Source organism: Neodiprion virginianus, chromosome 2 (assembly GCF_021901495.1).
Source record: "Neodiprion virginianus isolate iyNeoVirg1 chromosome 2, iyNeoVirg1.1, whole genome shotgun sequence".
NCBI lineage: Eukaryota > Metazoa > Arthropoda > Insecta > Hymenoptera > Diprionidae > Neodiprion > Neodiprion virginianus.
The window spans coordinates 35244632-35253842 of record NC_060878.1 but is presented as its reverse complement, the minus strand read 5'-3'; the positions used below and the strand labels follow the sequence as shown (position 1 = coordinate 35253842).

At 46.4% G+C, this 9211-nt stretch overlaps 1 protein-coding gene across 1 annotated transcript; it reads left to right on the top strand.

Annotated features, from left to right (window-relative positions):
* Positions 1 to 255: 255 nt before the first annotated feature.
* On the top strand, positions 256 to 7080 carry LOC124298186 (protein hairy-like). The gene is made up of 3 exons (XM_046749863.1): positions 256 to 766; positions 1332 to 1427; positions 4910 to 7080. Exons 1-3 carry the CDS (start codon positions 671 to 673, stop codon positions 6107 to 6109), a joined length of 1392 nt encoding a protein of 463 aa, XP_046605819.1. The 5' UTR covers positions 256 to 670; the 3' UTR covers positions 6110 to 7080.
* Positions 7081 to 9211: the final 2131 nt, after the last annotated feature.

Genomic DNA, 9211 nt, shown 5'->3' with positions numbered 1-9211 from the left:
CAAGGTGTATCGGGGAAATACCCCATCAGGACCGACGTGAATTCCCACACATCAACAGGTCCTGGGAGGGCTGAGATTCCGTCCTGCCCCTTCTCTGCGGCGTCGATGTTGCCCCAGGTTCCTCCGTCTGGCCGTCGGCATCTCCCCACTCCGAGAAAATGGGTCCCCCACTCTTCGGTCCCGCTACTACATCGGCATGCGGTCTTCGAATTGGGAAACGTCAAACAGTTAGTAACCCTCCACACCCCGACCGGGTCGTCGCCACACTCTGGTGATCATCCCCCGCGTCGTCGAGCGAACCTCGGGGTGACTTCGACCCCGCATAAACGCACCATCGACGTGTTGAGCGGCAAGCGATCGCGATCCAGTTGACCGGATGCACCGAGATACTAGGATGTGACAGAAGAGACAACTTTCCGCTCTTGCCGTCATTAGCGTTGATTGGTTTTACGCATTACGCATAACCAGCTTGTGTTTTGTGAGTGAGTTGAGTTTCTTCCGTGCGTGATATCATTGTGCGTGAGAGCCTGCGTCATTGATCTGCACGTGACACGCAGCGCTAGAATGTTGTGCCTATGCCTATACACCTAAGCGCACACGCATGGTGGGTGTCAATTGTCGAGGGGAATTTTATTGCTCGCTACCGCGTCCTATATCGCAATTGTCATAAATGGTGGATTACTACAGCTACAAGATGTCAGGAAGCGACGAAGAGTTCGAGACCCAGATCTCGCAAGGTGGGATGTCCAAGGCCGAACTTAGAAGGGTAATTTTTCTTTCGATATTATTGCTGTTTCGGCAAAGCTCAAGTCAAAGTATTGTCCCTCGCTTATTGCCTTCTCATTTCATTCGAAATTGAGAATCGTCCTCACATATGTACTCACACTGGCGCATGTTACTTACCTGTCCTTCTCTGCCCAATGCCTCTTGCCTGTATCAGGTCTCGAAACAGATCAGTTGTATAATTCATGTTTCGCCTACTGCGTCAAAATCTTCGACGCGTATCATCGTGCTGTTCCCTCGCGATACAGTTCGCAGATATATAAAAAATAACTTACATCCTTTTATGGTTCATTAATCATCGAGTCTCTTAAATCATTATCCCGCTTCACTTATTCCTATGCGTCATCACTGATTTACGGATCTTACGTCGATGATCCGTTATCAGCATTTGTCTCTTTAAACGATGATTCTCCGAAACTTTGAAAGTTTCGATCAGTGTTGATCGAGTTTCGAATGCATATTCAATTATTGTTTATTATTTCCTCTCCCATTATGATTTTGAGGTAACTTTACATCCCCTAATTCTGACTTTCGATTTGATTGTGCAGAGCAACAAGCCGATCATGGAAAAGCGGCGAAGGGCGCGGATAAATCAATGCCTGGATGAACTCAAGAGTCTGATACTTGAAGCGATGAAAAAAGACGTAAGTTGACTTTGATTTTGGGTCCTCACATTCCCAGATTCGCGCATCCTTCGGTTCGTACTTTGGTCAATTGATACTCGAGTCTCGTGCTTTCGACCGACTGTTCGCTACATTAAATCTTGAACCAATAGGGATAAACTGAGAGAACGGTAAGAATAGAGAGAGAGACTGCGAGATGAGGATCGACACGGTTACGTGCTCTCTGACGTACAGTGCCCACGTTTTAGCGAAACGTGCTCGCCGCGGCAACGTGGGTTCAGAGAGACCCGCTGTACGGTTGCTGGACGTCATGCGTTATATCTTTATACGCATACGTGTAAACTCACGTAGTTCTGATTCAACAATCGAGAGAGGAAAACATCATTACAGAAATAGAAATACCCGTTATTATATCGTATACCGAGTAAACTGTTTGTCAAGTATGAAGACAGCCACTGACTTGTTTCGCGGTATTCATAGTCAGCAGAGAATTGACGTTGCAGCAACGGGGTCGCTTAAAGGCCGCTGTGTCAATAAATATAAGCGTAGATTATTTCTTTCGATTAATAATTAGTCATTTGATTTTCCCTATAACGAAAGTTAACTAGAATCGTTCTTGTTATTCTATGACAAAAGTTTAATTGCATCGTGCGCTGTATCGTGTAACAATCGTTAATTACGAGCAAGTGAATTTATTTGACAAATTATCGTTTTTGATACTTGAATAAATTGATTTCGCGGTTTCCGATCACCGAGCAAACGAATGAACCGCCGATTGAATATTCACAGAGAAAAGTTTGCCGTCCTTTTGTTTCTCCTCTTCCAATGTGTACCTTTAACCACGACGAAGTTCAGTGCAACTCCCTCACACAGCTGCAGGGCACGTAAATATTTGGTCAGGTTTTCTCGAAGAAGATTTCTCGTCCTGTCCGACGGCATTTATTTCAAGTATAGGACGTCGGTGACGTCACCGCGAGAGAAGCTGCGCCAGGGGTTGAAGTTTTGTTTTAGTATTTTAGATGCCGATCCGTGGGAACGGAGTGCACGACGCCCGCATACGCGGCTCTCCCGCAACGGTACTCAACCGCCTCGAGATCCTACTTTCGAGCAAATTTCACCTTCGAAGGATCGGATCGCCTTTAATCACACACCTCGTGCCGCGTTGCTCACTCACCGATCCACGCAAATTCACCCCGATACCAATCGTTCTCTCAACGCGAAAGCGTAACCGTATCACCGATCGATTGGACTCTAATACCCGCAACAGGACCGTCGATTAATTCAACGCTACTTTCGAACCTGAAAATCCCAACCAACCGTCCGACATTTCTATCACTCCGCGAACAGTTGCGAAATTATCGTGATTTTACAAACGAGACGATTCGGTCCCAGCAAGATCGCGGTCGAACCCTTTTTTCGCACGGTTGACACTTTGGGCCCGAGTAACCGGTCCAGGTCTCCCAGGGCCTCCTTGGTCGAACGGATCCTCGTCTCAATCGGAAACTCGATCCGGTGGTTGATCGATCTCGCAGACTGCCGTGTGACGGTGAACGCGCTTTGCTGCTGCTGCTGCTGCTGCTGACGCCGATACACTCGTTGAGCCGAGCTACAACTCGAGCTCTCACCGTTCTCCTCCGCCCAGATGACTTCCGCTACCTGCACCTCGCAATTGGATGTCCGTCCATCCGTACGAAACGCCCCCCGCGTTCGTGGGAACCTCGGTATAATTATTAAAAACTCATCTCGGGTTCCAGCCACCTATTGTTGACCGTATCATCTTCGAGATTCTCTCTTACGGGGTCCTTCAGATGATGAAAAAAACTTGCGCCGCCCAGCTTCTTCTTGTTCTTCTTCTTCTTCTTCTCCTTTTTTTTCCTAACGCTCCCTTCGCCTTCTTTTCCCGGTTTTAGCAGGTGCCAGTGTATACGCGCAGACTTACACATCGTTTCCTGGTACCTTTTTTTTTTGTTGGCTTACTATCTCTCACAGAATCTAAAGACTGGATGTTTTAAAGTTCATTGCTATTCGATTCACGGTATTATAAGTTAGACTTTCAATTGAATGGATGGAAAAAAATTAACCGCTTTTTCACACTTCGTGGTATTTGGATTGAATGAAATTTTTTAGAAAGGAATCAGGTATACTTTTCAAGTTTGACTAATTACCAAATTTTTAATAAGCAACAATTTCGTCGAGTTCTGCGAGATTGCAAAAATCATAAATAATCGAAGAAAATTAAGAGATTCGCTCATGAGAGAATAAAAAAATGTTGTTACGCGGGTAGATGCACGTGGTATTTACGAGGTCTGGGCACGTATATATCGTGCAGCGCGAAGAACGACGACGACGAGTCGGGACTATGAATGAAAGCGATTCCCATAGGAGTAACTCTTTAGCATAATGGCTGGAGAAGCCGTGACTCCCACGCCTATTGTCAAGGAAACCTACGGACGTTACCATAAAAATGGGAACGGTAACCTTTAGCATAGAAATCTATACCGAGGATAAGTCCTGACAATGGGATTTCAGAATAACACGAAAGCATTAAACGACGAAAGAGTGCGGTTGTAATATCGAGCGTGGGGACGGGCTGCTCAAACTATTCATGAAAAGGGGGAAAAAACTAAATCGCAGAAGAAGAATAAGAAGCAGAAAATAATTCGAACGTAATACTAGGATAGAAAAATACACCCGTTCGAATCGCCTCTAGTTCAACTTGACGGGCGCTTCTCTGTGTATAAATAAGAATCGATTATGTGCTAGCATAAGACGCAGTAATGCTGGAGGATTATATTGCAAAATTTAATCGACTCTCACGATGCCGGAGTTCTCACACTCTGGAACTACTGAACCTACGATTAGAGTTTAAGAATTAAAAATATACGTCACGTGTATAGTGTAATCGGCGGTCAAGACGACCGCGGTCGGGATCCCAAATCGAGAAAGAAGGAAATTCACATAACGCGCATTGGCATACGCGAACGGCGAAACACATTTTTCGAAAGAATAATTACTTTCCTAGAAATGGAACCGCACTCTGCACAGCGGTTGATCGAGTCACGACGTGACGCCCCTCGGGGCCTAAATGTCTTCAAAGATAGCTCAACTGCGTTGTTCAACGTTGCAGAGAAATCAGCGCGAAGCGGCCGGCTCCGATGCGCATGTAACGGCCAAAGTAATCAAGTCTAGCCGCGTCATTTGAGTACCTAATGGCAGGCTGCTACCGAGATCGGTGGCGAAAATAAATTATCCTATTAAGGCCCACGGCGAGGTGCTCGTCCCTCAACCGTCTATCCCATAACCGAGTTTTTCCGTATTGCGTTCGCGACTCGCACTCTATCCGAACGAAACGCCTCTCGATTCGTTGAAAATTTATGCTGATAACAGGCTCGGCAAGTGTCGCAGAAGTTTATCACCGCAGGCCTGAGTCTGTAGGATCTAATAAAAGTTGCTTTTCACCCTTTTTTCTTTTATATCACCGTGACCTCTTCTCCCGATTCTAGCCGGCGCGGCACTCGAAACTGGAGAAGGCCGACATTCTGGAGATGACGGTGAAACACCTGCAGACGGTTCAGCGGCAGCAGTTGACCACGGCGGTGGCGACGGATCCGGCGGTGCTGACCAAGTTCCGATCTGGATTCGCGGAGTGCGCGACGGAGGTGTCGCGCTACGTGAGCCACTTGGAGAACGTCGATCCGGCGGTGAGACAGCGGCTGGTATCGCATCTCAACAGCTGCGTGACGAGCCTCCAGCAAATGGTGCCGTTCTACAGCCACTACGTGCCGTACATGCCGGAGCGCGTATTTCCGGAAGTGAAGGTCGGCTTCCAGAGCGACTTCCACAGCGGTGACGAGAACAACAACGGAAGCGCGAGGATCCAGATCCCCAGCGGTGTCCAGCTCATTCCCAGTCGTCTTCCCAGCGGCGAATTGGCCCTTCTGGTTCCTCAGTCGGCCGGGATATCCGCCAACTTTCCCTTCTTTCCACCACCGCCTGAGTCCACCTCCAAGATCGGACCATCCTCGGCCTTCACCGCGGTTCACAGGTCGCAAAGCCCGCTTCTGAGCCCGTCGACGTCGACCTCGAGCTTCGGGGAGGAGAGTCACCACTCGGAGCACTACCAGCAGGCTCATTCACCCGGACAGCACCTCTTCAAGATCCCGGATCAGAGCCCGGCGTCCTCATCTTTGAAGAGTTTCTCTTCACCGGAGACCCAGAAGGCCCATATCAGCTCCTCGAGCGACCGGAAATCCCCGGTTTCGTCCCTCACCGAGGTCAAGGTCAATGTCAAGACCGTCAAACTGGGAGTGAGTGTCCAGCGTGGCGAGGTATCGGAAACCGGAACCGTTGGCTCCTCTTTACCGGCAACGCGACTTCCGTTATCGGTAATAACCGACCGGCCGTACAATAAAAATTCGATGTACACCAGGAGGGAGACCCTCAAGCGTCCATATTCCGAAAATCTATTGGCAATTTCCGAGAAAAAGAGCATGTACTACGAAGCCTCCAGCTCCACCGCCTCCCTCGCCGTTCCTTCCAGCACCATCTTGACCCCGATACCCAATCCCGATGAGCTTCCGATTTCCGTCGAGGATTTGTCGAACAAACCGTCCTCCTCCGCTGCAGGTCCATCTGCTCGCGCCGACAACGTTGGACCTCCTCAGGGGTCAAGCGGTAACGGCGACATGTGGAGACCATGGTAATGTTTGAAAAATGATCAGGCATGAATAATAATTATAAGACTTGAAAATTCTCATTCCGTTTCTGTAATACGTCGCCGGGTGGAAGATCAAGTAGACGAAGAAGTGGACACGTGGAAAATTTTACAGAGACATTTGAGAATCGAATGCCATTTACTCTCAGAAACGGTAGTGCCTTAACTAATAACGATGTACCTTTAGATTTAAGTTATACAATGTTCTGTATATCGACTGTTTATCACAACTACAATATTTAATGGTTAACTATTATTAAGAAATCGTCGATAGTGCGGACGGAGAGAATTAAATGATTATTTTTATACAAGCGTGTGTGCATAATGAACAAAGATTGTATGCATTTTTGAAAAACAGCTGAAGACCACGTGGACATTGAATTTCTATTTTGTTGCAAAGAAATTAACCGTAGCCACGCATTGTTAATCGTGGTCTATCAACTTGAAGACTAAAATAAGCTTTAACGTATCGTTAGTTTGTACCTCTCTAAGTGTAAATAATTTTGTATATAATTGCTTTTCTAATTTAACGTCAATAGTATGCGTAGCGGTAAGGATTGAGTTATGCAGTTTAAGTCGATTCCCAAAACGATCCGAAGTGGTCGGTATTCCAAACCAATTTAGTATTATAACTTTGTGATAAATATTGTAACGATGTTGAAATTAATAAAGTTTGTTCCAGTAAAATTACCCGTTTGGATCTTCGGTGGTTGGAGATCGTATATCTCAAGAATCTGAACCATAAATAGGCAATTGTGATGATAAGAATTTGTAAGAATTTTTCAGTTCAATGAAACGACCAAATTTCTTCAGCTGTTTTTCAGTATATCTATTACTCATATAAGAATTTTCAACCTTGTTGTGTATAAATGGCGATATATATGATTCAATTGTATATGATTTTTGACAGCATAATTTTCTTTAGAAAGTATGAATACGTGTATCAAGTGTGATTATTTGCTTATTGTTCACCTGTATTTTATTACGTACGGAGAATAATTTACCAAACATGTGAGACAATTTGAAGAAAATAAGATTTTCTTCAACAAGCTTTACTATGGCGAGAAAAGAGCGTGGAGTCAAGTGCCGTGATCTAATTTAAAAGTATTTTGCGAAACTTCAATCCGTTTTCATCGTCGTAATCCCGATCAAGAGCTTTCATCTTTTTAAGAGGTGTTAAAACGCTCTACACCGCTCATAAGCTTCGGATTTCTTTTTGCTTTTCCTTTTCTGTCGGTAAGGGAGTAAAAAGTATCGTTGATGGCAGGAGAGAACTTCAACCACCTGTTACGCCGTAAAAAACTGTATTCATCTAATTACCGACCGAACATTCAAGCTGGTCTCTTCACTACCGGTTGAAGAGATGACGCTCACGGTAATATTACCAGCCGAGTAAGCTCTGCAGCACAAACTGTGCCAAGCCTCGATTGTCCTCGAGGTATAAATACGCGGTAAATTACGCTCGAATTAGAATTCACACCGTCTGAGATCACGCGTTATGAGTTGAAAACTGATTTTTTAACATATAATTAGTGTTTAGAGCAATTGCACTCGTTCGAACCATATTTATTCTGTTGCATTTTCAGCCTCAATAGAGAGATCTGCTGTACCGACAAAGTATCAGGCCCCGAAGTTAGATTCATTTGGCGTATGAGGGTCCGCTGGCAAGGTGGCGGCGCAGTTCTTTTTATGACCGATGGTAAGCGTATCTTGGTTTTGATTATCATAAAAACGTAATACCGCGATAAAAGGATATTTCAAGGGATTACCGGCTCTGCGAAAGGATAACACCCCGCTTCTTCGCCCCATGAATCTATTACCAGCTCAGTTATACATCTCGGCTTCGACGGCGAAGCACAACTTGACTTAGTAAATAAAACAAAAAAGTGGAGGTTTAATTTGATTCCCCCAACTCTTTCACGCGTAAGTAAAAATTGAAATCATCGAATACCGAACGAGCTTAAAAATGCGCTTGTTGAAAACTTGCAGTTCCAGATACTCGTTGTTGTTCGTGCGTGTCTACCAAGCCTCCGAACCAGTCGTACAAGGTGGTTCGGCGAATAAGGAAAGCTCGAGCGATGTGCCCGGGGCTTAGAAGCGTAAAAATTAACGTTCCCAGAATTACATCCGAGGTCCGTCGTCGTCCGTGAGAAGCTCTATAAGGCACGACGAACCGGCGAGGAGGAGCTTTTGATTCGTTTGAAAATTAGTGGAAGCTGCAGGCACGTTCCGCCCGGGAAGGAGGCCGCGGATAGAACTGGTAGTCGGAGTGAGCACCAACATCCACGAGACCGAGAACTCTGAGAGCTCGCTCGGTCGCAGCGGTATATATCAGGGGTATAAATAATTACTCTGGCGCGTACCAATTACTTTAAGTTATGGCGGAGCTGCTACAATTTGCAATGTCAAGACATAAACACTGCTACCGCTTACATTTGAATACATTAGGCGGAGGCGGGCCCTGATTGGTCGGCGAACAGAGTCGCGCTGCGCATCGGTGCGCTCCTGAGCTACGATCTGCTGCCCTCGACGATTTTTCATCCGAACGCTGATGGATCCCTGCTCTTTGCTCGATCACTCCCGATCGAGAGGATCCGCGCGGCGATCCGGTCGAACTCAGCAATTCCCAATTTCACCGATTGATCTTGACGGCTTTACGAGCCCTGATCATTCGCCGAGACGAGAATCGCCGTTCCACACGCGAATCACCGTGCAGCTGCCGATGATGCGCCGTCGTTTTGCGATATTTTTGACGGGCGACTGCGACTGGTACCAGCGTCCCATTTACTCTGCGGTCTCTTGATTCCCTGGGAGCGAATTTTCGTCAGTACTCGTTCGAGTTTTAATGTGTTTTTGTGGCATCAGTCATTCAAACTTAATCAGCAACCACTGCTCTCTACGCCCTCCTCCCGCCCCTCGCCCTCGCCGCCATCCCCTTGGCCGTCCCACCGCACAACGCGAAACTGGGAATTGGTCAACCCCTGTCTCTGCCACCGTGATAGGAGTGTATTAATTATAACTCTGGCCAGAGGCACGTCAAGAGATGAATTTATAGATACCCGTACGATAAATTGCACTCGGTTTACCAACA

Coding starts and splice junctions, on each gene's coding strand:
- LOC124298186 (XM_046749863.1), top strand. CDS start 671: ATGGTGGATTACTACAGCTACAAGATGTCAGGAAGCGACGAAGAGTTC. Junction 767..1,331: donor CCAAGGCCGAACTTAGAAGG/GTAATTTTTCTT, acceptor TTGATTGTGCAG/AGCAACAAGCCGATCATGGA. Junction 1,428..4,909: donor TTGAAGCGATGAAAAAAGAC/GTAAGTTGACTT, acceptor TCCCGATTCTAG/CCGGCGCGGCACTCGAAACT.